The sequence below is a fragment of the Delphinus delphis genome, chromosome 20 (assembly GCF_949987515.2).
Source record: "Delphinus delphis chromosome 20, mDelDel1.2, whole genome shotgun sequence".
NCBI classification, from domain to species: domain Eukaryota; kingdom Metazoa; phylum Chordata; class Mammalia; order Artiodactyla; family Delphinidae; genus Delphinus; species Delphinus delphis.
The window spans coordinates 12745467-12772509 of NC_082702.1; the positions used below are offsets into that span (position 1 = coordinate 12745467).

General features: G+C 46.4%; 1 protein-coding gene across 1 annotated transcript in view; it reads left to right on the forward strand.

The window, feature by feature from the left end:
• The window catches only part of FCGBP (Fc gamma binding protein), a 77110-nt gene that overhangs the window by 23700 nt on the left and 26367 nt on the right, over nt 1–27043 (forward strand). Inside the window, exons 2-6 of the mRNA XM_060001050.1 lie at nt 14005–14061; nt 15313–16560; nt 18512–18858; nt 22781–23351; nt 25401–26005. Of these exons, the coding sequence (XP_059857033.1) occupies nt 14007–14061; nt 15313–16560; nt 18512–18858; nt 22781–23351; nt 25401–26005 (2826 nt within the window). The 5' untranslated portion in view covers nt 14005–14006. The remainder of the gene's footprint in view (nt 1–14004; nt 14062–15312; nt 16561–18511; nt 18859–22780; nt 23352–25400; nt 26006–27043) is intronic.

Genomic DNA, 27043 nt, shown 5'->3' on the forward strand with positions numbered 1-27043 from the left:
AACTCTAAAAAAGAATGGAGATGATCTTTACATGTTGTTATGGTGTGATCTCCATGATGAAGTGTTACGCAAAAAAGTAAAGTGAAGGATGGTGTATATGATATGCTACCTTTTGTGTAAGAAAGAAGGGAAATGAAAATACACACATATATATTTTCAAAAAGAAACAATGGAAAGATGAATAAAAATGGTTTCATATAGGGCAAAAGAGGAAATATGGTAGAGGGCACAGAGATGACAGTGAGACCTCTGTGAAGATACCTCATTATAAAGTTTTGGCTTTGGAATCATACAAATGTTCTATAAAATTTTTTAAAATTTAAACAAAAAGACAGTTCCCCTGCTAGTGCCCAGATTATGGTCTCTAAATACAACTTGGTAAATTCCTGATAGGAATCAAAGCTCTCTGAGAAATGGCTGATTCCGGATTTGGTCAAGAAATGTACAAAGATGAGCCTGGAACATCTTGCCATACCGTAAATTAAGGAGGCTCCTACTGGTCTAGGGTGGAAATTGAAAGAGCAAATATGTTCAAAACCTATATATTCATAATAATATTAAACACAGACACACACGCACACACACACACAATGTTTGTTTACCTTCAGAGAGAACTGTCTAAATCTGAAAATTGAAGCATTTAAGTTGTTTTTTTCTGTATTCACTGCAACTCAGGATAACCAAAGAATTAATGAGAGATGTTTCTCTGTATAGTAGTATATTAATATACAGATGTTTCTCTTTTAGTAGCTAATAAATGAAGAAAGAATGATAAATTAGAAATCCCCATTTTGTAAACCCCTAAAGAAATAATGAATCTAGGTAGGTTGCCAGATTTAGCATACAAATTTCATGGGACATACTTACAAAGTTATAGTAGCGTTATATGGAACATGCTTATACTGAAAATTAATTTTGTTTATCTGAATTTCAAATTTAACTGAATGTCCTGTGTTTGACCTGGCAACCCTAGATCTAGGTAATACTCAACAATGGATGTTAACATCACTGAGATAGATGCAGAAGAATCATTTAATAAACTAAACATTCATTTATGATTTAAAAACTAAAAATAGAAGGAACTTTTAAAATATAATGATGTGTACCCACAAAAATACTATGCAAGCATTATACTCAGTAGCAAAATGTTGAAAGTTTTTGGTTTCTGTTCAGGAGCAAGACTAGGATACCCCCAATATGCCCTTTTTTCTACTGTGTAATAGAGAGCCTAAAGAAAAGATATAAAGATGAGAAAGAAAGTATAAACTCATTATTCGTAAACAATATGATAGTGTACATAGCAAATCCAAAAAAAAAAACCCTACAAATAAATTATTAGAATAATAAGTGGAGACTTCTGGTTCCAGACAAGATGGCAGAGGCTCATTTCTCCCTACCCCTTCCTGATAAGTGCAATGAAAAACTCTGGAAATAATACAGCAGACATTCATAAGAGGTCTTTGAAAGGTAGAAAGTAGAAGGCTAGCTGGCTGGGGACCTTAGGACTTGAGGAACAACACAGTGAACCAGCATTTTTCAACTTCTGACCCAGTGACAGGAGGTGGCCCAGGCTCAGTGGCTCTCTAGCCTCCTTCCAGCAACAGAAGGCACCCAAGTATGTGCTTTTCTCTCCCATGGGCAATATCAGTAGTGATCAAGCAGGAGCCCCACTGGCACTGGGCAGTACAGGAAAGTGCTCTCCACCCCTTTATGCTAGTGTCTCCTACCCCTAATCTAGCAGCACCATCTGGACGCTAGGAAATGCTTTCAGTTTCCATTGGTGGTAACAACATGAATTGGGTGCAAGTGCAACCAGAACTGGGAAAAGGAAAAAGAACAGAATAACACTACAAGTCCTCTGAAAATTAAAGTGTCATTGGAACCACAGCACACAAAACTAGGCCAGGACCTACCTGCTAAACCTAAACATGGTAACTGCCTGCTAAAATGGAAGAGTTAAATAAGATCCAGAGTTTTCTATCATAATATTTAAAATGTTCAAGACATAATAAATAATCACATATCATAACAAAAACCAGGAAAATCACAACTTGAATGAGAAAAGACAATCAACAGATGCCAACACTGAGATGAATTAGATGTTAGAATTATCTGACAAAGATCTAAATTAGCCATCATAAAAATGCTTCATCAAGCAATTACAAATACTCTTGAGACAAATGAAAACAATAGAAAATTTCACCAAAGATATAGAAAATGTAAAAGAGAATTAAATGGAAATGATAAAACTGAAAACTACCATAACTGATATTAAAGACTCACTGGCAAGACTCAAGAGCAGGATGAATATGATAGAGGAGAGCATAAGTGATTCTGCAGATAGAACAATAGAAATTACCCAATCAATAAGAAAAAATCAGAGAGAAAATTGACAGGAAAAAAAAACCCCACCAAATCCTTAGATAACCTGCAGAACAATTACAAAAAATCTAACATTTGTATCACAGAGTATCAGAAGGAGAGAAGAAAGAGCAGGGCCAAAAAAGTATTTGAAGAAATAATGACTAAACCTTACCAAATTTGGCAAAAGACATAAACCTACAGATTCAAGAAGCTAAACAGAATAAATCCAAAGAAATACACACCAAGACAGACCATAATTACCTTATGAAAACTAAGGCAAGAAGAATATTGAAAGCACTAGAGAAAAATGATACATTATCTACAGGGAAACGCTGATCAAATTACAATGGATTTCTCGTCTAAAACCATTGAGAAGAAAGCATGGCATAATATGTTTCAAGTGCCAGTAGAAAAGAACTGTCAACTGTGGATCCTATATCCAGCAAAACTACCCTTCAGAGGTTAAGGGGAAATAATGTTTTCATTTATTTATTTTATTTTTATTATTTTTATTTTTAATTTTTTTTGGCTGTGTTGGGTCTTCGTTGCTGCTCATGGGCTTTTGCTAGTTGTGGTGAGCAGGGGCTACTATTTGTTGTGGTGCACGGCCTTCTCATTGCAGTGGCTTCTTTTGTTGCAGAGCACAGGCTGTAGGCACGCGGGCTTCAGTAGTTGCAGCATGCGGGCCCTAGAGCACATGGGCTTCAGTAGTTGTGGCTCACGGGCTCAGTAGTTGTGGCTTGCAGGCTCTAGAGTGCAGACTCAGTAGTTGTGGCACACGGGCTTAGTTGCTCCATGGCATGTGGGATCTTCCCAGGCCAGGGATCAAACCTGTGTCCCCTGCATTGGCAGGTGGATTCTTAACCACTGTGCCACCAGGGAAGTCCATCTAAGTTTTTAGATGAAGAAAAACTAGAGGCTTTGTCATCAGAAGAACCACCCTTAAAGAATGCGTAAAGGAAGTCCTTCAAACTCCAAATAATAAGAGAAGTCTCAGAACTTCAGAAAGGAAGGAAGAATAGCAGAATGGGTAAAAACAGGGGTAAATATAATAGGCTACCTTTCTCATGAGTTTTAAAAATCATATATATAATTTAAAATCAATTATAACATTGTTTGATGTGGTGCTTACTGTAGATGGAGGAAACACTTGAAACAATTATATTTTGGAAAGTGAGGAAGGTAAAAGAACCTACATGGAAGTAAAGTTTCAGCACTTCAATCAGAGTGGTAAAATATTGATGTTAGACTTAAGTGATAAGTTACATATTAATTTGTAATACCTAAAGCAAGTGGTAAGAAATTTATCCAAAATAATGTATTCAAAAATAATATAAATCAAAATGGAATTCTAAGACATGCTCAGATAACCCACAGGAATATTAGAAAAATGAGGAACAGAGAGGACAAACGGAAAATGAATAATAAAATGGCAATCTTAAGCCCAAACACATCAATAATTACTTTAGATGTAAATTTCTATCTAAATACACAAAATAAAAGAGTGAATTTAAAAAACATGATTCAACTATAAAGCTGTCTCCAAAAAAACTCACTTCAAATATAATAACATACGTAGGTTAAAAATAAAAGGATGGGAAGAAATATGCCATGCAAATATTGACTTTAAAAAGCCACAAGTTATTATATTAATATCAAATAAAGTAGACTTCAGAGCAAAGAAAATTGCTAAGAATAAAGAGGGACATTACATAATGACAAAAAATCATTCCACCAAGAAGACATTGCAATTCTAAATGTATACTTACAATAGAGATTCAAACTACATGAAACAAAAACCAGTAGAGCTGAAAGATGAAATAGACAAATCCATAATTACAGTTAGGGAATTCAAAACCTCACTCTCACCATTCATAGAACATAGAGAGGAAATAAGCAAAGATATAGAAGAACTGAATAACACCACTGATCAACAGGATCTAATTGACATTCATAGAATACTCTATCCAACGACACCAGTATGCACATTATATATATTTATATACATCAAAATATGTGGATGTGCTACAGCAGTGCTGGAAGGGAAAGTTTTTATTTTTTTTATTTTTATTTTTTTTTGCTGTACGTGGGCCTCTCACTGCTGTGGCCTGTCCCACTGTGGAGCACAGGCTCCGGACGTGCAGGCTCAGCGGCCATGGCTCACGGGCCCAGCCGCTCCGCGGCATGTGGGATCTTCCCGGACTGGGGCACAAACCCGTGTCCCCTGCATCGGCAGGCGGACCCTCAACCACTGCGCCACCAGGGAAGCCCTGGAAGGGAAATTTATAGCACTAAATGCTTACATTAGAAAAAAGGCAAGTCTCAAATCAATAATCGAAGCTCCTACCCAAGAAACTAGTAAAAGAAGACCAAAATAAACACAAAGCAATCAAAAGGAAGGAAAAAATAAACAGCAAAAATTAATAAGATTGAATAGAGGAACTTAATAGAGAAAATCAATGAAACAAAAAGCTGGTTCTTTGAAAAGATCAATAAAATTAATTAACATAGAGCAGAACTGACAAGGGTAAAAAAAGAGAAAACCCAAATTACCAATATCAAGAATAAAAGATGATATATCACTACAGACCCTGTAGCCATTACAATGGTAATAAGGGGATACTATGAACAACTCTACACTCACAAATTTTACAGCTTAGATGAAATAGATAAATTCTTCAAAAATCATAAACTATAAAAACTCAACCAATATAAAATAGATAACCTGAATAGGCATTAAAGAAATTGAACTTGTAATTAAAAGGCTCTAAAGAAAGAAATATCCAGGTACAGATGGTTCCACTAGAGAATTCTATCAAACATTTGAAGAAGAATTAGCATCACTTTTATGCAATCTCTTCCAGAAAATAGAAGAGGGAACACTCTCCAACTCATTCAATGAGGCCAGAATTACCTTGACACCAAAACCAGGCAAAGACATTACAAAAAGAAGAAAGAGGAAGAGGAAGAGAGAGAAGGAAAATTAGTATCCCTCGTGAACTTAGATTCAAAAACCCTTAAAAATATTAGCAAATCAAAGCCTTCAAAGTGTAAAAAGAATTCTATACCATAACCAAGTGGGATTTATTCCAGGTATGCAAGGCTGCTTCAATATTAAAAAAATAAATCAATGTAATCCACCATGTCAACAAGGTAAAGAAGAAAAATTATATGATCATATCAATTGACATGGGAGAATAATTTGTCAATAACCAACACCATTTATGATAAAACCCCAACAAACTAGGAATAAAGGGGAACTGCTTCAACCTGATAAAACAGCATTTACCAAAAAACTACAACTAACAGGGACTTCCCTGGTGGTCCAGTGATTAAGACTTTGTGCTTCCACTGCGGGGGGAATGGGTTTGATCCCTGGTTGGGGAGCTAAGATCTGCGTGGCACGGCCACAAAAAAAAAGAAACAAGAATATAAACACCTACAGCTAACATATTTAATGCTGAAAGACTGAACGTTTTTCCCCTTATTAGGAACAAAGTAAGGATGTTCACCTCTTATGTGACACAGTACTAGAAGTTCTAGCCAGCTAAACAAAGCAAAACAAAAATTAAAAAAATACTGATTGGAAAGGAATAAAATTGTCCTTATTTTCAGATGACATGATTACATAGAAAATCTCAAGGATTCTAAAAAAAAAAAAAAACCAAATAATAAACACACAAAAATCAGATGCATTTCTATACACTAACAATGAAAATGTAGAATCCAAAATTGAAAACACAATGCTATTTACAATAGATCCAAAGAAAAATAAAGTATTTAAGTATAAATCTAACAAAACATGTGCAGGATCTGTGTGTTGAGAAAACGCACTTTTTGGGCTTAGAATAGAAATGCATTGTCTCACGGTTCTAGAGGCCAGAAAGTCAAGACCAAGATGTCAGAAGGGTTTGGAGAAAGGTTAGTTCCTTTGTGAGGAAGAATATGTTCCATGCCTTTCTGCCAGCTTCTTATGGTTTTACTGGTAATTGTTAGCATTTCTTGACTTGTAGATGATGCATCACCTCAATCTCTCCCTTTATCTTCATGCGGTGTTTTCCCTGTGTGCATGTTTAACTCTGTGTCCAAATTGCCCTTTTTATCAGGACACTAGTCATATCGGATTAGGGGCCCACCCTACTCCAGTATGAGCTCATCTTTACTAATTATATCTGCAGCAAGCTTATTTCCAAATAAGCTCACATTCTATGGTATTGGAGATTAGGGGTTCAACATATGAATTTTGCAGGGACACAATTGAACCTATAACTGATCTCATTTTTCCTTATTAGAAGAGCTATGTATGTGTACATATGCATATGTGTATATAAGTATATATGAATATATAAAGGACTGAATGGTATACATCAAACTGCTAACTGGAGTTATCCTCTGGGAAATGATGGGGAATGAGGAGGGTAGGTGGGCAATACTTATACTTTTTATCTCCACACTTTGAATTGGTTGAAAAATGTTCAACAAGTATGTATAACTATTGCAAATTTAAGCAAACAACTTAAGAGCCTTTAAGGCACCTTATAGATGTCCTTCAAGGTAGATACTGGGCTTCCTTGGAGAGAAGTGGGAACTACAACAATTAAGTGATCCAGAATTGTTCGACTACTTTTTCATGTGCAAAACAGTAATATTTTATATGTCCCCACCAAAAGGACTTGTGAGTCAGTGGCAGAGTGGAAATAGCACTGCACCTGGAGCCCAGAGAGCCAGATGGAATTCCATTTCTGGCACTAGCCGGCCAAGTGACTTTAGGTTCTTAACCACCAGGGCATTTGCATTTTTCTCTTTAAATATTTCTGTAAATTTCAGATATGTAGTCCTGTGGTCTATATTTATTCAGATCTGGCTAATACATATATGTTGTGTGTCACAGCAATATTTGACTAAGCTTAAAAATAGCCAACATCACTTTTCCTAGAAAAAAATATGAACACAGAGACCATTGATCTGAGCTGTGTACTTGAAGTACAGCGTATCCATGTTATATGACCAGGCAGCCTGATTCTCCCACTCTGCCTCTGCAAAGTGTCTATACCACCCTCCATTATCGCTATGGGAAGAACAACTTCCACCGAAGGGCCATACAACAGACAGAGCTGAACCCCACAAACCTGTGTCACCCCTCCAGAGCTTCTCTTCATTTCTCCATTCAATCAGGAAATAATTATTAACTACCCACTATGAGCCAGGACTATACCAGGCCCTGGGGATCCACTGATCAGCAAAATAAACACATCCTTATTCAGATTAAGGAAGTCAAGAAAACAATTACAAGACAATGTGAAATGTGTTTTGGTAAAGGAATTACAGGGTGCTGGGGGTGGAGAACCCAGCTCTCTGAGTTAGGGTCCCCTAACTCAGTCTTAAAGGTTTTCCAAAAGCTTCTCTTCATAGAATTGCATCAACTCAGCTCTGAAATCTTGAGTTAGATAATTTTGCCCACTACCTGCTGCTTTTCCTTTTTCCTTTCAGTTCCATCTGTGGTTGCTGGAGAACGGCATGGCTCAGGCAGGAAGCTGTCAAACCCCTGTAGTTCACCTATTCAAGGAAGAGAAAAATGGCCTCTCTGACTGGGAGGCATTCTTTCAGCTTCCTGGATGGTGTCATGTTTTCACTCTAGGTAGGAGGATCCACTCTGCGGAGTCCAGGTGTAAAAGGGTTTGATCACAAGTCCTGAGAATGATGAGAAATACCTATTCATTCCTCATCAGAGTCAATATCTACCAGAGCCCACTCACTCTCACTAACCATTACATCAAGCACAAAGTGTCCCTTTGAAAGTCTTCAGAGTGCATGTTTATTAGTTTCTTCAGACAGAGCACATGCCAAGGTGGCAGGGTTCACATCACTTTTCTATTTTCTCTAAGTCCCCTCAGAATTCTTACTTCCTGTCCCCATAATATTTCTGAAAAAAATTTAAATACTGGTGAAATAAATCCAAGAAAATCTACATAAATAGGAAAAATAGAATGTTTCTGAATTAGAAGAATTCAACACAGAAAAAAAAAGGCCAGCCATGAAATGTTACAGATTGATTAAATGAACTACATTAAAATTAAGAATTTTTTCATCATTAAAAAAGTGAAAAGGGGGACTTCCCTCGTGGTCCAGGGGGCCGGGGTTCAATCCCTGGTCAGGGAACTAAGAGCCCACACGCTGCAACTAAAGATCCCACACACAGCAACAAAGATCCCACACGCTGCAACTAATACCTGGTGCAGCCAAATCAATCAATATATTTTTAAGTGAAAAAAGGGAATTTCCTGATGGTCCAGTGGTTAGGACTTGGTGCACTTTCATTGCTGTGGGCCCAGGTTCGATCCCTAGTTAGGGAACTAAAATCCCACAAGCTACACAATGTGGGTCAAAAAAAAAAGTGAAAAGATAAGTCACGGAGTGGGAGAAAAAAAATTGCAAAACATTTAACAAAAAATGACTTGTATCCAGAATATATAAAGAATTTGTACAGATCAATAAGAAAAAAAACCAGACAACCCAATTGAAAAAATGGGCAAGAGGGCTTCCCTGGTGGTGCAGTGGTTGAGAGTCCTCCTGCCGATGCAGGGGACACGGGTTCGTGCCCCGGTCCGGGAAGATCCCACATGCCGCGGAGCGGCTGGACCCGTGAGCCATGGCCGCTGAGCCTGCGCGTCCGGAGCCTGTGCTCCGCAATGGGAGAGGCCACAACAGTGAGAGGCCCACATACCGAAAAAAAAAAAAAAATTGGGCAAGAGACTTCAACAAATAGATTACTAAAGTGAACAAGTACATTCTTGATTTTTTCACTAAAAAATCAAGGAAATGCACATGAAAACCACAACCCAATACCACTACACCTCTAGAATGGCTAAAATTACAAAGTCTAACAAGGCCAAATATTGGTGGGGCTGTGGAGCAACCAGATTGGTCATACACTGATCGTGGGAGTTCAAACTGAAACATGTTTGGTAGCATCTACTAAAGCTGAGCCAAATGACCCAGACACGACCATTAGGAACTCCACAGCACATCCCAACAGAAACTGTGCACATGTGCGTCAGAAGATAGTATTCATTAGCCCAAAGTGGAAACAGTAGAATGGGTAAATATGTAGTGATTTTTTTTTTTTGGCCGCGGCATGAGGGATCTTCGTTCCCTGACCAGGGATCAGACCCGTGACCCCTGCAGTGGAAGTACGGGGTCTTAACCACTGGACCACCAGGGAAGTCCCTGTAGTGATTTTTAAACAAGCAAGTACCATATGGCAACGAAAATGAACTATAGTTATGTACACAGGATAACACTGAGTGAAAGAAGCCAGTCACAAAACAACATAGACATATGATTCCATTTGTGTACAGTTCAAAAACAAGCTAAATAATCTGTGGTGTTAGAAGCCAAAATAGTGGCTCCTTATGGGAGGTAGGGAGTGGATAGTGATTAAGAAGGAGAATGAAGAGGGCTGCTGGAATGCTGGAAACATTCTCTTTCTTGACCTGGGTGTAGGTTATAAGGATGTATTCATTTTGAGATCATTCAATGAGCTACATACATTTATGATTTGTGCACTTACTAACATGTGTATTTTATTTCAACAAGACATTAAAAATATTCTCATGAATCACATTAGAATGGTTGCCTACAAGGGGGCCAGGAATGTAAAAATGGGTATAAAAGAGAATAAATAGGTTGGTAGGTGGGTGACAGACATATAAGCAGCTGACTAGGTAGATGAAATGGAGCCTGGGCTAGCAACAATTCTAGAGTTTTGTCTTGTCTAATATGGACACAAGTTACAGGTGGTTACTTTAATTTTAAATGGGTTAATGAAATTAAATTAAAAATTCAGTTCCTCCATTACATTAGTCACATTTCAAGAGCTCAGTAGACATGTGGAGCCATTGCCTTCCACAGTGGACAGCACAAAACACAGAAAATTTTCATCATCACAGAAAGTTCTATTAGACAGCATAAATGGACATGGATAAGATCTCCTGGAGAAAAGAGGTAGTTAGAGAAAGAAGCAGAGAAAGAGAATCTAGGACCACCAGTTTTTTAAAATTGCAGTATAGTTGATTTACACTGTTAGGCCAATCTCTGCTGTACAGCAAAGTGACTCAGTTATATATATATACGTTCTTTTTTTATATTCTTTTCCATTATGGTTTATCACAGGATATTGAGTATAGTTCCCTGTGTTATACAGTAGGACCTTGTTGTTTATCCATTCTAAATGTAATAGTTTGCATCTACCAACCCCAAACTCCCAGTGCATCACTCTCCCTCCCCACCTCCCTCCTGGCAACCACAAGTCTGTCCTCTATGTCTATGAGTCTGTTCTGTTTTGTAAATAGGTTCATTTGTGCCATATTTTAGATTCCACATATAAGTGATATCATATGGTATTTGTCTTTCTCTTTCTGACTTACTTCACTTAGTATGATAATCTCTAGTTGTATCCATGTTGCTGCAAATGGCATTATTTCTGAGGACCACCAATGTTAAAGGGGTTATTATAGGAAACAGACCAAAGTAACACAAGATCCAGAAGAAAGTGACATCATGGAAACCAAGACATTAGAAATTTTTGAGGAGGAAGCATTCATGTCAAATGTTAAAGAGGAGTTAGAATCAAGTGGGAAGTAAGAGGTGACTGGAGGATTTAGCAGGACAGTTTCGATGCACATGGAAGTCAGATTGTGGTGGGTCAAAGAGAGATGGGTGGAGAGGTGAAGAACAGGAACATAGCTGTAGCAGGTCTGAAGTTTCAAGAAGGTAAAACAAATAAAGGGAATTTCCATAAAGCAAGGGAGCAGATGGCCAGTGCCGTATAGGAGGAATAAAAGAGATTAGCCTCAGCTCGGGTTCTCAGGAAATGACACATGCAGGAAATGATGTCTGGATTCCAGGCATGGAGTTAGCAGGTAGAATATGAAGAAGAATGTTCCAAGTGGAAGGAACTGCACAGGCAATGACAAGGTGGAAGGTGCAGGAAATGGAGCGTTAGGGCTTGAGATAGTCTTGCCAAGAGTGTGAACTTGCTTTCACAGGGACAGGGAAGCATGGAATTTCCTTGAGCAGGGGAGGAACAAGATCAAGTTTGAACCTCAGGGAGGTTAGTGGCAACTTGTGCAAGATGAAGGAGCTCCCCAAGGGGGTCCAGAGACCCTTGTGGGATCCAGAGCATGAAAGAACGAAGTTCAAAATTGCCAGAAAATCTGAATTGAGCTGCAGAGTAAATTGTCTCCACCTGTACCCTGGATCTCTAAAACCCAGACAAGCCAGAGGGTCCCAGGGGTCTCAAGTCATATGACCAGTACAGACCTGTCCCCTACAGATCTTGTCAGCAGGGAGAGGATAGAGGGCTTGGACACACAAACGCCCCTTGTTTGGGCTCAGAGCAGGGCTGCCAGTGGCAGGATGGATGTGATTTCGCTGACCACGAAGAAGTGTCCCCACAGGTTATCTCGGCGGGTTCTCAGTGGGGTTTCTGAGAATCGATATGATATGGAGTAGGGTACAGGGTGCGTCATACCATACCCACCCACCACATTCACACCCCCTGGGCTCTGAAAGGAGGGAGAAGGTCCCAGGGGTGTCAAATATTAAATTGTGAGGTTTCCCACCACCGCCGCCCCACTTCTGGGGACTCTGGCCGCAGAATGCAACAATGGGTTTTGAGGAGGGGGAAGGCATCTCTCTGGGGTCAACCAGGGGAGACCTCAAGGCTCAGAGATTGGGGGGCAGAATCACCTCTCAGTCTTACTCTAATTTTCTGCTCCCTCATCCCTTGTTTCTCTGAGTGTCTCAGGCTAAACAAGGTGTATCCGACAGAAGATTTTGACATCTTGGTTTGCAATAGCTGTTTCCTCCTTAGGAATCCCAGCAGCCCCTCGTCCCAGTCCTTTTCCTCAGGTACTCAGGCACCACTCCCCACAAAGCTCTCACTCCCCATTGGTCCCCTCACCCCTGCCTGTTTCTTGATATGTCTGGCTCTTATCCGGTCTCTTGTTTACTGACCTCATTTTCCTGGTTGACCTTGGGGCCCATTCAGCTCTGAGCCTTTCTCTCTCCCTCTGGGGACCTGCCCTGGGTGGGGCTCTAACAGCCCCCATCCACCCCGACCATGCAGAGGCCCAAGCCTTGTGATAAGAGAGGAGAAGTCCTGGGGGCAGCAGCTGCTGGGGTGTTGTCCAAGAGGACACCCAGGCTTTGCAGCTGCTATTTCCAGGGGAGGCTCCCCAGGCAATGAGTCCTGGGACTGGGCGGAGGAGAGCAGGGCATGGGTTGGGTCAGCCCCTCAGGAGGAATGGACTCCACCTCAGAATGCCCACACCACCTCTCAGCTATCTCTGCTTCTGTGACCTACACCCCCAACTCCCATCCCAGGCAGATTTTGGGGTGATGGGGGCACAGAATCACCCAAAACTTGTTCAGCGAGTCCCGTCTCAGGAAAAAAAAAACACCTCCCAGAAAACAAATTCTCCAGAAAGTGAAGCCCAGTGTCTGCGTGGAACCAGGAAACAGGGTCCTGCATCATTCTTTACACACAGCTCCAGCCCCCAGGTGCCACCTGCTCCCCACCTCAAACCACACCAGAAGAGCCTGCCTCCCACCTACACTCCTTGAGAGTTTACAGAGTGCCCTCTGGGAGACAAGTAAGCCCAGTGAAGCTAGTTTTGATGTTCCTATTTTGCAGATTAGGTACCCAGGAGGCCCTGTTGGTCTGGGGGTGGAGGTATTGTGTCCCACAACAAAGTCCTGAGTCAGGTGCTCAGGTTCCTGCACACGTCAGACACCTGCCCCCCACCCTGAGTGGTTGGAAAGAGGATATGTGTGGCTGGGGACCAGGGAACAGCTTGTAGGGGGTGGGGACCCGGATGTGGGTCCTTCACTGTTGTTCCTGGCAGGAGACAAAGGAAAAAAATGTAGCCATTGAACCAGCAAACAAGACCAAATGCCACCTTCGACTCCTGCTCCGCACCCCCTGGGGACCCAGCTCCAGGCCCTCAGCACCCTGCTCCCCAGCTGTTTCTCTCAGGGACACCACCCTTCGAGGACTGACGTTTCCAGCAGGCTCCCCAGGCACAGCCACCAGCTGTTCTCACACCCCTCTCAGGACTCAGGCATTCAAGCTTGCCCTCCACCCTTCTCAGGCCCTCAGGGGCCCCATTCCAGCTGGCCCTGGGATCAGCAGCCTCCTCCGAGAAGTTGGCATCATCTGCCTGGCAGGTGGCCCAGGGCGTGGCCTGAGGAGTCCAGAAACTCCACTATATAGCCCGGCCCAGGGAACCTGGGGCTAGTCCTGCAGCTCCGGGAACCTGCAGGTGAGAGAGGCTGCATCCCCTTTGGAAGTGGGACATCAGGTCCCCTACCCTTGCCCCTGGCTCTAGGCCTCCCCATCCCACACCCCGCAGACCCACTGGACATCCAACTCCCTATCCTACCTCTCTCCTGCCCTCCCTGCCCAGCCCCCAGGCCCACCAGATGTCCAATTCCCCTTACACACACACTGGCCCTTGGATTCAGCCCACCTCAGCCTTCCTGGTGCCCAGGCAGCCCTTGTCCTGAGACTGGGCCCTTTTGTCCTCTGGCAGGAGGGGCAGACCGCCTCCTATGACCCCCTCTCTTTCTCCACTGCAGACATGGGTTCTCTGCGGAGCTGGTGGCTGCTCTGGGCCGGAGCAACCCTCCTGTGGGGTAAGTCAGACCAAAATCCCATCTATGTCCTGGTTCCAGTCTGAAGAACTCTACCTGCCTGGGTCAGCACCCTCCATTTGAGCCCCCTCCACAAACACATCTCCCAGTGTCACCCCAGGCTAGCTGAGATGGGAGAGAGACCCTTTAAGTCCTGCAGAGAAATGTGGTGGAATTCACCCATTCTCTCTCTGTTCCAGAGGGAAACAGGTAAAAACTTTAGTCCCCATATTCAAGTAGGTAAGAACTACTACTTTCTTGATTTTCTGCAGCTCAACTAAAGTTTTGACTTAGAGCCTCATTCTGCTGAGGCGATGGAAAATTTCACTAAAGTCTTTCTTGGCGGGGGGCTGGGGGGATTTGGTGCCCAATTATAGGGTTATGTCCAGAACTAGAGTCTTAGGTAAAGCCAAAGTTTGGGGGGAGGGATGGGACATGCCGGCCCTCTTTACCAGTGAACATCTATTTAGGTTACTTTAGAAACATTCATTGCCCCTGATCCCCTGGCCCCATGGGACACTGGGATGTCCTTCAAGGCTCCCCTTATTCAGCAGACAGTCCTATAACCACCACAACTCTCTCCAAGATCCTGTAAAGTGATCTCTCTCCCTCCCCCTCTCTCTTCTCAGCCCTGGAGAATCTTTTCCTAGATTGAGGTGTTGAAAAGTCCCCGCTCCTCTCTATTTCTAGGAGACATTTTGTCCATACTCCCATAATCCCCTTTTCCCCTTCACATACACCCCTAATCCTATGAAGACAGAAATCACAAACTGGCACCTGAATCCAGCCAGTTTGGGCCCCATAGTGCTTACTTAAAACAGCTCTGGATTGGAGATTTCACATGGAAACTCAGATATCCAGTTTCTCTTGAAAAAATGGTAAGATCTGACATTTTTAAGAAAGAGCCCATAAGCCATCATCATAACAACAGATTAAAGCTAATAGCAACACCCCACTTTCCATGGCATGTGAATGCTCTAGCTGCACAGTTCTGTTTCACACATTTACATCACTTGCCTGGCCCCGTCAGTGTTTGAATTTGAGATCCCTGTCTGAAGTGTTCAGGCTTTTGGAAGGCAAAAGCCAGAAAGGCTGGTAGGTGAACACTGCATGAATAAGGGGAAAGGAGAGAGAAGAGAGAATAGAAACCCACGTTAGTATTTCAACTTGCGACCCAGGCACGGGGTATGAGGTTACTTCTCTGATGGGGAGGATTGGATAAAGCAGACCCACAGCTGCATTTTCTCACCCCAGGTTTGACCCAGGAGGCCTCAGTGGACCCCAAGAACAGCGGGGGGGAGGAATTCCTCACGGCCTTCCTGCAGAACTATAATCGCGGGTACAGCAAAGCCTACCTCTACCTCCTCCTCTCCAGTCTGTCGGACAACCTCACCTCAGTCTCCATCCTCAGCCAGGTAGACGGCACCTCACAGAAGGTCACTGTGAGGCCCGGGCAGTCAGTCATGGTCAACATCACTGCCAAGGCTGAGATGGTCGGCAGCAGTACCTTCCAGCGTGCGGTGGTGGTCCACTCTGACCGCACCATCTCTGTGCAGGCAATAAACGCTAAGCCCAACACAGCAGATGCGACACAGCTGTGGCCTGTCCGCGCCCTAGGCACTGAGTACTTTGTGTTCACACCCTCCAGCGCTTCGTCCCAGAATCTCAAGGAGTTTGCTGTGGTGGCGGGTGCAGCCGGTGCCTCTGTCAGTATACAGCTGAAGGGGTCAGTGACATTCCAGGGCAAGTCCTACTCAGCGGGCAATGTCCTGAGTGTGACTCTGGACCCCTACCAGGTGGCCCAGGTGCAGAGCACAGCTAACCTCTCAGGGTCAAAAGTCACCGCCAGTAGCCCCGTGGCTGTCCTCTCTGGCCACAGCTGTGCCCAGAAAAACATGAACTGCAACCATGTGGTGGAGCAGCTGCTACCCACATCTGCCTGGGGCACCTACTATGTGGTGCCCCCTCTGTCCTTGCAGACCCGCTCCGACCTGGTCTATGTCGTGGCCAGCCAGGCCACGAAACTGACCTACAACCTCGGGGGCACCAAGGGCTCCCGTGAGCTCCAGGCAGGTAACGTGGCAGAGTTTGAGATCCAGCAGTCCCAGCCACTCTACCTGTCTGCAGATGTGGGCATCCAAGTCCTGCTGTTTGGCACGGGTACCACCAAAGATGGAGTGACCTATGACCCCCACCTGGTCCTGATCCCAGACGTGGCAGCCTACTGCCCTGCCTATGTGGTGAAGTGCATGCCAAACTGTAAGTGCGTGGCCCTGGTAGTGGCACCGACAAAGGCTGCTGGTGAGCTGACCATAGATGGGCAGAGGCTGGGGGCCAATCTCACCTGGGCCGTTGTGCCAGGCAGTGAGTTCTCATATGCTGAAGTGGACCTCGGCACTAAGGACAGTATCCATGTGGCTGAGGCTGCTACCAGCTTTGGGCTGCTCACCTTTGGGCTGAACCAGGACGTGAGCTTTGGGACAGCAGCTGCGTGCGGCCGGAGTAAGTGATCAGAAATGACCTCTGGCCCTGTCCACCTGGGGACCCCTATGCCAGCTCGCTTGCCTTTTCCCCTTTCCCACCCTCTCTGTGCTCATCTGTGGCTTCCTGGCTCAGCTGGGCTGTCTCCCACTCACCTGCATCCTCCCTGCCATCCTTCTTTTCCTTAAGGCTTCCCAAGCCCTCCCTGTCCCCCCACCCCCCTGCACGAACAATACTCTAAGTGTTTAGCAACTGGTATGATCCAGGGTCCCAACCAGTCTGAAGAGATGCCAGTCAGAGCACTGCAGCAGGGTCCTAGAAGCCCCCAGGGTGTCTGGCATCAGCCCTTTGTCTGTTGCTTTTGTGGGGGGTGGCATTGCGGAAAGGTTCCTGCGGAGAGCCAAGGTGCCAAGAGGGAGGGATCTTTGTGGGGGGTCGGGTCAGGTCAGCAGCTTCTCACCAACCAGGTTGGGAATATTTTGTTATTTTAGCTACTGACACACAACCATACCAGTTGCTAACTACCACTCCCCCAACACCTCATATAGGAGTGCCAAACTCAGGAGGTCTAGAAGTATAATAATGATGGCTACCATGTGGGGGGAGTATTTCTCAACATACCAGGGTCCACTCTAGGTGTCTTGTATGTGTTAACATAGTTAATTTCTAGGACCTGGCCCTGTGTGTACTTTTGGGCCCAGCCTGTCGAGGAGTTGCCTCCAAGCAGTGCCGCGTTTGAGGGCACAGATGCTAAAGCCAGACTTCCCAGGTTCAAATCCCACCTTTGCTTGTGTGACCTTGGGCATGTGACTTCACCTCTGTGGACCTGTTTCCACATCTGTAAAATGGGGATCATAACTGCACCCCTCACAGGGTTGTTAAGTGACAGTGCAGTGAGTTAACATTTGTAGCTCATTTAGAGGGTATCGGGCAAGTGAGTACGGCTACATAAGGGTGAGCTATTATTATGAGCAGACAGAAGGCAAGAGCTTCTGAAGACTAGGAGGCAGGGGAGGAAGAGCTGTCTCTTCCTACGTGGATCCCCTTCCCGAAGCAAGGATCCTAGACAGTAGGGTTCCCAGCACTGGCAAAAATGCCCCTCCCATCCATCCTCCAGGGCATGGAAGCTACCCAACTTCAAAGGGCCACTTCAGGCTTGAATAGTAATGTGGAAGAGGTGGGTGATTGATTGTAATAGGTAATAATTAACCTAATTAACACCTGGGATCAGTTCCAAACCCTGCTTATATTTTAGCTTATTTGAGCCGGGCCACTCCCCCCTCCCCAACTATCCCTGTGAAGAAGGTATTATTATCACCCCCATGTCACAAGTGAGGAAACGGAGACATACAGAATTATAAATTACTTTCCAGTGTCACACAGCTAATTGACTGTGCCAGGATTCTAACCTAGGCGGCCTGACGCCACCGTTTCCATTCTATTGAACAGTCTCTGTCTTCCATTTTCTATCTTTAAAAAAGATCCCTTGGGGAATTCCCTGGCGGTCCAGTGGTCAGGACTCCACGCCTCCACTGCAGGGGGCGTGGGTTCCATCCCTGGTCAGGGAACTAAGATCCTGCATGCTGTGTGGTGCAGCCAAAAATTAAAAATAAATAAAAAATAAAAACGATCCCTTAGCCTTTTAGCCTGATTGGGAAGGTAGGGGCAAGGGGGAAACAGGGAGAGAAAAGCCACACGTTAACCTTTCCATGACTGTTCCTGCCTGGTGGTTCTTCACCACCTTCCAGTTCTTCTGGGCTGAGCTGTGTTTTCTGGGGAACCAGAAAACCTAAGAGAAGTCAGGCCTGAGCAGCTCTCTCCCTCTGAGATTCCAGACCTCAGTCCCCCCACTTCTAGAATGGGTAGTTGTGAGCTAACTGCCCAAACTCCCCCGGGTGGGAGAGCTCCAGGATTCCTGGTAGGGTGGACACTCCTGACTCTTTCTTTGTGGCCACCCCTCTTCCCTCCCCAGCCCTGCAGACCCAGGAGCCCTCCTGCGAAGGCAAGCAGTGCGGTCCCAAGCAGCTCTGCAAGGTGCTGGATGGGCAGGCCAGGTGCTTGGCAGACTCCGCGGCCACCTGCCGCGCCCAGGGTGACCCCCATTACACCACCTTCGATGGCCGCCGCTATGACATGATGGGCACGTGCTTGTACTCGATGGTGGAGCTGTGCAGCGACGACCAGACCCTGCCTGCCTTCAGTGTGGAGACCAAGAACGAGCACCGGGGCAGCCGCAGCGTCTCTTACGTGGGCTTGGTTACCGTGCGCGCCTACAACCACGCGGTGTCGCTGGCCCGCGGGGAAGTTGGCTTCGCTCGGGTAAGGATCCAGGGGAGGCTTCCGGGTTAAAAAGAAACCCATGAGCCACCCAACAAGCAGAAGGAGGAGGCAGTTCCTGGGTGTCAGGCCCCAGACCCCAGCCCTTTGCCAAGGGGTGGAGGGTACAGAGAAGTGGGCCGAGGGCGTGGGGGCTCGGGAGGGGGGATTTGAGAATCAGTGGCAGAACCTTAAACCCCTTTTGTCCAGCAGTTCGATTTCTAAAAATTTTTAGAATGCTCAGAGATATGGTTAGGGGAAAAAAGTTTATGCCGATGTGTTTATAATAGCAAGAAGAGGGGGCGGGCAGAGAGAGAAAGAAGACAAAATGTCCCGCAGTGGGTAATTTCTTAAGTGACCAAACGCTAAAAATGTAGCGAGCACCTCCTATGTGCCGGGTTTGTCTCTTAGCACTTCCCACGTGTTAACGCATTTAATGCTCACAGCAATCTACGGGGGTAGGCGTTATTATTATTAACACTTTCGGTGAGGAAACTGAGGTCCAGAGAGATGAATGACTTCCCAAGGGCTTAGGGCTAGTAAGAGATGGAGCTGGGAACGCCCCCAGGCTGGCTCCTGAGTCTCTGTCTTAACCTCTAGGCTATTCTGCCTCTGGTGAATGGATTACTACTCAGCCAATATAAATTACAGAAATATAATAACAGCAAAATAAATAGAAACAATCATTTCCCTTTTTCCTACCGTATTATTATGAACATGTTCAAACACCCAGAAAAGCTGTACAGTGAACATTGTACAGTGAACACCATTTGCCAATCACCTGGATTCTAAACATTTTACTCTGCTTAGTTCATCACACATCTATCATCTGTCCATCCCTCTGGCCACTCAACAATCCCTCTTACTTTTTTTTTTTTTTTTTTTTTTTTTTGCGGTACGTGGGCCTCTCACCGTCGTGGCCCCTCCCGTTGCGGAGCACAGGCTCCGGACGCGCAGGCTCAGCGGCCATGGCTCACAGGCCCAGCCGCTCAGCGGCATGTGGGATCCTCCTGGACCGGGGCACGAACCCGCGTCCCCTTCATCGGCAGGCGGACTCCCAACCACTGCGCCACCAGGGAAGCCCACCCTCTTACTTTTTATGCACTTTAAAATAAGTCCTAGACATCAATACACTTCACCCCTAAAGATTTTAGCAAGCATACCGTTAACTAGAATACAATATTTTCACACTTCTTTTTGCTTACTTTTGAAACAAAATTTAAATGTAATCAAATCCACAAATCATAAATAAATCCACAAATCAAAATTTAAACATAATAAAATCCACAAATCACTGTTCACTGAGTTTTGACAAATGTGCAAACCAAACCTCTGTTAAGATATAGAAGGTTTGCATCCCTCTAGAAAATTCCCTCATGCCCCTTCCCAAACAATGGCCCACACACTCCTAGAGGCAATCACAGTTCTGATTTTTTTCCACCATAGATTAGTTTTGCTGGTTCAAGAACTTCATAGTAAAGGAATCATCCAGTGCAAGAAGCCTTTTGTGTAAGGCTTCTTTTGCTCAGCATGATACTTTCGAGTTTCTTCCATGTTGCTGCGATTAATTTTTTTAAATAGGAAAAGAATTTACAGCTCAAAACAAAAAGGCATGTTGTGAAAGATCCTGCTTTTACGCCTATCTTTACCTGCTTTCCCTGCTCGCCACAGGTAATGGCTTTTACTAGTTTCCTGAGTATTCATCTAGGGTTTCTTTATGCCAACACAAGCAATACATTCTTACGTCTCCCCTCTCTTAGCAAACAGTACCGTACTTGCGCTCTGTTCTGAACTTGACTTTTTGCACTGAACAGTGCATTCTGAAGCTGTCTCCTTGTCAGTAGGAAGGGGGCCTCCTCTTTCCTTTCTACAGCTGCACAGTTTGTCATCGGCTGGATGCATCATAGTTCATTTAGCTCAGGCCCCTGTGGTTGGATGCCTTGTTCATGCTGGCAAGCAGTACTGCCATGAATATTCTTGTATCTCCCTCGTTTTGTGAGTGTGCAGGTGGATCTGTGAGATTAATAACCAAGTGGATTAAAGTAGTGTTCTTGAAGGCTAGAGAGGTTGAACACAAGCTCAGGGGGACCTCAAATCCCTTGAACTTTTGTGCAGAATCTTGCATATGCCGTGTAGTTTTTCAGGGAGAGGGTCCATTACTTTGTCAGATCCTTACAGAGGTCAGTGACCTGACAAAGGTTTAGAGTTCCTGGTAGGATCATGGTAGGATGTCCACAAGAGCTTCTTAGGAGAAAAGAGTTCATGAAATGGTGACTTCAGCATGGTCTCATTATTTTTTTTTAAGTATAAATATATTTAAATGTAGAAAAAAACCTGGCATGATTCATAAATGTGAGTATTAACATCTTTATTGGAGCGTAATTGCTTTACAATGTTGTGCTAGTCTGCTGCACAACAAAGTGAATCAGCTATACGTATACATATATCCCCATATCCCCTCCCTCTTGCGTCTCCCTCCCACCCTCCCTATCCCACCCCTCTAGGTGGTCACAAAGCACCGAGCTGATCTCCCTGTGCTATGTGGCTGCTTCCCACTAGCTATCTATTTTACATTTGGTAGTGTATATATGTCCATGCCACTCTCTCACTTTGTCCCAGCTTACCCTTCCCCCTCCCCGTGTGTATGTGTACAGCAGTATGGGTGATTTTCTCTTTTCTCATTTTTGCTCGTGCATATTTTGTAAGTTTTCTGTACTGAACAGGCACTACTTGTGTCATTTAAAAATGAAGATCACTGGTCTTAGGGGAAAGACAGATTTGAACAGTGGTCCCTGGACTGAGAGCCTGTGAATGTGGGCTGTCTCGGTCACTGCCTGGCAAAGACTTGGACACACAGGAAGGCTCATGGAGACGTTGCTGACTGAATGAACGATCTGTCTTACCTTTGACCTTGCTTATGCTGTCCCCTCTGCCTGTTACTCCTTTTTTCATATCCCATCCTCTTGGCTAAGACAAGACTTTGTGAAGAAAGTATAAGAAAGACATGCTTAGGAAGAGGAAAATGGGCCCAGGGGACAGAGAGATCACACTCTTTATCTCCTGGCTGGACTCTCTCTCCACTCAGGACATTTGCAGAGGAACACCACTCCCCCTCCTGGTTTTCGTGGCTATCTCTCACTGGTCCTTTATGGCTCAGCTCAGCTGTCTCTTCTTCCAGGAAGCCTTCCCTAACCTGAAGGTTTGGGTCTGGCTCTTTTTCTAGGCTCCTGCAGCCTCCTGTGCCTCCACTATCCCAGCCCTGATCACTCTGATCTGTCATTGTCTAGTGACAGGTCTGTCTCCCCTATTGGACTGGGAGCCCCATGACAGTAGGGTCTGGGGTTGTCTTTGTCATCAGTGTATCTCCAGGATCTCCCAGGCCAGGGCCAGGCACAGGGTCAGTGCCCAGTGGATGTTTATTTAATACAGCAGGGGCTTCCTTCACTTCCTGAGCACCTGCTATTCTACCAGGTACAGTTCTAGGCACTGGAGATGAAGCAGCTGCCCCGTCTTCGTGGAGCTGACAGCGTAGTCAAGTTAGAGAGGTGATAAACATCAGATATTTGCAGATGACATTTTAGAAGGTTAGACACTCTAGGGAAAAAAATAGAGCAGGGAAGGGGAATAGGGAGTAGGGAGGAGTTGCCATATAAAATAAGGTGGTCTGGGATGGCCTCCCTGAGACGGTGACATTTGAGCAAAGTTTGTGTAAGAGGTGAGGGAGTGAGCCAAGTGTATATCTAGGGAAAGAACATTTCAGGTCACAGGGAAGGCAGGAGCAAAGATCCTGAGGCTTGGTCAGTGGCACTAATGGGAGGAAGGAATCTTCACGCAGCTAGAGCAGGGGAAGCAAGTGGGAGGAGATGAGGGGCTGAAGGCCAGACCACATGGGGATCTGACCCTCCTCTCCTGACTCCCTCTGCAGATCGACAGCCAGCGCTCACGCCTGCCTGCCTCCCTGGCTGAGGGCCGCCTGCGCGTGTACCAGAGTGGGACACGGGCCATGGTAGAGCTGGACTTCGGGCTGGTAGTCACCTATGACTGGGATGCCCAGCTGGCACTGAGCCTACCCGTGCACTTCCAAGGCCAGGTGTGCGGTCTGTGTGGCAACTATAATGGTGACCCCACTGATGACTTCCTTACACCTGACCGGGAGCAGGCTCCTGATGCTGTGGAGTTTGCCAGTAGCTGGAAGCTGGACGACGAGGACTACCTATGTGAGGACGGCTGCCAGAACAACTGTCCCTCCTGCACCCCAGACCAGGCCCAGCACTATGAGGACAGCCGTCTCTGCGGCATGCTGACCCAGCTCGATGGCCCCTTTGCCGTCTGCCGTGATGCCCTGGACCCCCAGCCCTTCCTGAAGGAATGTGTATATGACCTATGTGTGGCCAGTGGGGACCGGGCCAGCCTGTGCCGTGCCCTTAACGCCTACGCCCAGGCCTGTCTGGAGTTTGGCATCTCTGTTGGGAACTGGAGGTTGCCAGCCAGCTGCCGTGAGTGATACCCTGGTGGGGGCTGGGAGCACATGGTGGGAGGCAGGGGACCCCTTGCATCTGCTCAATATCTGAGCATTTACTGTGATCCAGCCTGGAGCTGGCCCATGCCAGGGACGGAGCAATGGCCAAGATGGCCAGGCTGTGCCCACAGTGAGCCTAAGGTTGGGGCAGACGTATCACAGTAGACAGTGACAGTCCAGAGTGGTCAGGGCTGGGATGGGGGAAGTTCAGAGGGGCTATGGGAGACCAGAGAAGCTTCCTGACTCAGTCTGGGGAATCAAGTGGGATCTCCTAGAGAAAGGGATGCCCAATCTGAAGGCTGTAGGAGGGATTGGAACTAGACAGAAAAAAGGGGGGGCAGGAAGTGGGTTCCAAGCTGAGAGAAGGGCATGTGCAAAGACTTGGCATGAGATGTCCCAAAGCAGACATGCGAACATCTCTTCATTTATAACTCTTCCATGATTCCCCAATGTCTTCTGGATAAAGTCCCAGCTCCATAGCCAGGTATCCATCCACTGAATCATTCATTCACTCATGTATTCATTCATCCAACATGCATTCCCTGAGTCCCTATCTGGCCCCACCCCTGTGCTGACGATGGGCACAGTGGGGACCAAAACACCTGTCTCTGCCCTTGTGAGGCTCCCAGAGAAACGTTCAGGAGGCAGAAAGGCTAGCACAGGAAGGAGGAGGAGGCTTCCAGGCCCAGGCCCGTTGGCTTGGGACAGGAACTCCAGAGAGGGGTAAGTCGAGGGGAGACACTGAGGCCATTTGGGGATTGTCTTGGTCACTGCTGTGTCCTCACTGCCCAGTGAACACCACTCCCCACCACCGCCGAGTTCCCCAATGCCTGGTGCAAAAGAAGCACGAGTGCATTCACTCATCTACCCATTCATTTTCGAGGTATTTACTGCGCATCTCCTGGGGGCCGGGCCCCGTCCATGGTGCTGCAGATTCAGCCATGTTGGAGACAGAATTCTCCCACAGAATTTGTCCCAAAGAATTTATGTCCCACTCCCACAGAATTTATAATCCTAGCAGGGGAGACAGAGAGTAAGCAGTAACCTGTGGAATAGCTTCAGAGAGCAAAAGAAACAGAGTTCATGGGATAAGAGCAAATGGGAGACTCATGAAGAGAGTGCTCAGGGAAGACCCTTGGGAGAAGCTGCCATTGGAACAGAGACCAGGATTAGGCAACAGTGTGAGCTCATAATGATGCTCTACATGGGGGTGTCTCTACATAGATGAGCCTCCTGTGATACTGGGACTATTATTATCCCATTCTACTGATGGGGAAACTGAGGCACAGAGAAATTGGAGTTGTTTGCTCACAATCACACAGCTAAGAAGGGGAGAGCTGGGATTTGAACCCAGGCCATCTACATTCCAGTAACCTTCTCTTAACCACATGCCATGTGAGGAAAGGCTAATACAGGCACAGGGAAAAGCCAGTGCAAAGGCCCAGAGGAGGGAGTGTGAGGACCAGAGAGGATGCCACTGTGGCTGGGGCGGAGTGAGCCAGAGGGAAAGTGAGAGGACATGAGGACAGGGAGGTGATGGGGGCAGATCGTGGATTATGGGAAGCCTCATGGACCAGTAGGAGGGCTCTGGCTTTTACCCTGAGCGAGACAGAGCTACAAGAGGCCTCTGAGCAGGAGACGGATGTCATCTAACTCAAGTGTTCACAGGATCCCTCTGGCTGCATGTGAGGAATAGAATGGGATGCAGGATGGGAGCAGGGGGGAGACCAGGCAGGAGGCTGCTGGGGTGAACAGGACAAGGGTGGGGACTGTGGTGAAAGGGAAAAGGGGCAGATTCTGGATAGATCTTGAACATGGAGCTCACAGGATTTACCGACATGTTGGTTGTCCAGTGAATAAAGGGGAAGGAATCAACTATATCTCTGAGGTTTGGGGCCTTCACACCCAGAAGGTTGGAAGTGTCCTTAACTGAGATGGGGAGCTCTGAGGAAGGAGCTGGGTTGGGGAGGGAAGTCCTGGCACGTTCTGACTGTGCTGGCCTGACCCCGCTCCCGTGTCCCCGCAGCCCTGTCCTGCCCCGCCAACAGCCGCTACGAGCTCTGCGGCCCCGCCTGCCCGGCTTCCTGCAACCCCGCCGCGGTGCCGTCCAACTGTTCCTCGCGCCCGTGCGTCGAGGGCTGCGTGTGCCTCCCGGGCTTCGTGGCCAGCGGCGGCGCCTGCGTTGCCACCTCGTCCTGCGGCTGCAACTTCGAGGGCCGCCCGCTCGCGCCCGGCCAGGAGGTGTGGGCCGATGAGTATTGCCAGCGGCGCTGCACCTGTGACGCCGCCACCCAGCAGGTGCGCTGCAGCGACACGCAGGGATGCCCATCTGGAGAGCGCTGCCGCGTCCAGAACGGTCTCCTGGGTTGTTACCCCGACAGCTTCGGGAGCTGCCAGGCGTCTGGGGACCCGCACTACGTGAGCTTCGACGGCCGGCGATTCGACTTCATGGGCACCTGCACGTACCTGCTGGCCGGCTCGTGCGGCCAGGCCGCGGGGCTGCCTGCCTTCCGGGTGCTGGTGGAAAACGAGCATCGGGGCAGCCAGACGGTGAGCTACACGCGCGCCGTGCGCGTGGAGGCTCGTGGCGTGAAGGTGGCCGTGCGCCGAGAGTACCCTGGACGAGTGCTGGTGAGTGATGGGTGCCCAAGGCCGGGTGGAGGGGCAGGGAATTCCCCTTAAAGAGTAGGGGTCTGGCCACTGGGGGAGGGTGGGGGTCTGCTAGAAGACCTTGTGGCCAGTAATTAGGCTTGGGGCCCCCCAGCCAGGCGGTGCTGCCTCTCCCTGGCTGTGTGACTTTGTCTCTCAGTGCCTCAGTTTTGTGCTCTGACAAATGGGGTAATAAGATGGTGCCTCGCCAATGCGAGCCGCTTCACAAGGTGGTTGTGGAGGTTTGACGAGTTACTATTTGTAGGATGTTTAAACTGTTTTTTTTAAATTAATTAATTTAGTTTTGGCTGTGTTGGGTCTTCGTTTCTGTGCGAGGGCTTTCTCTAGTCGTGGCAAGCAGGGGCCACTCTTCATCGCGGTGCGCGGGCCTCTCACTATCGCGGCCTCTCTTGTTGCGGAGCACAGGCTCCAGACGCGCAGGCTCAGTAGTTGTGGCTCACGGGCCTAGTTGCTCCGCGGCACGTGGGATCTTCCCAGACCAGGGCTCGAACCCGTGTCCCCTGCATTAGCAGGCAGATTCTCAACCACTGCGCCACCAGGGAAGCCCTGTACGATGTTTAAAAGAGACATTGGTGCCCAACAAGTGTTCAGTAAATGTTGACTCAATGTTTTATTGTTATGAACCCTCCAAAGTTAAAGATTGGTGCATTTTCTGGAGGAAAATTGATATTCAGAGAGTAAGGTGACATGTGAAAAGTCGGGAACAAAAGGTGTTGGGGGGGTGTTACAGGGGTGTGGGGGTACTTACAGATGGGCCCACAGGGTTCTGGACAGAGGGTTCTTACAGGGTCCACCACCCAGTAAATTATATATATATATATATATATATACACACATATATATATATATATATATATACACACACATATATATAATTTACTTCTATGTGTTAAATGCTTGACATACAGTAACTTGTATGTTAATCTTTGTAAAAACAACCCTGTGAAATAGGTAATCTTGTTAGAGGAGAAATCTGGGCACAGAGAAGTTAAGTCAACT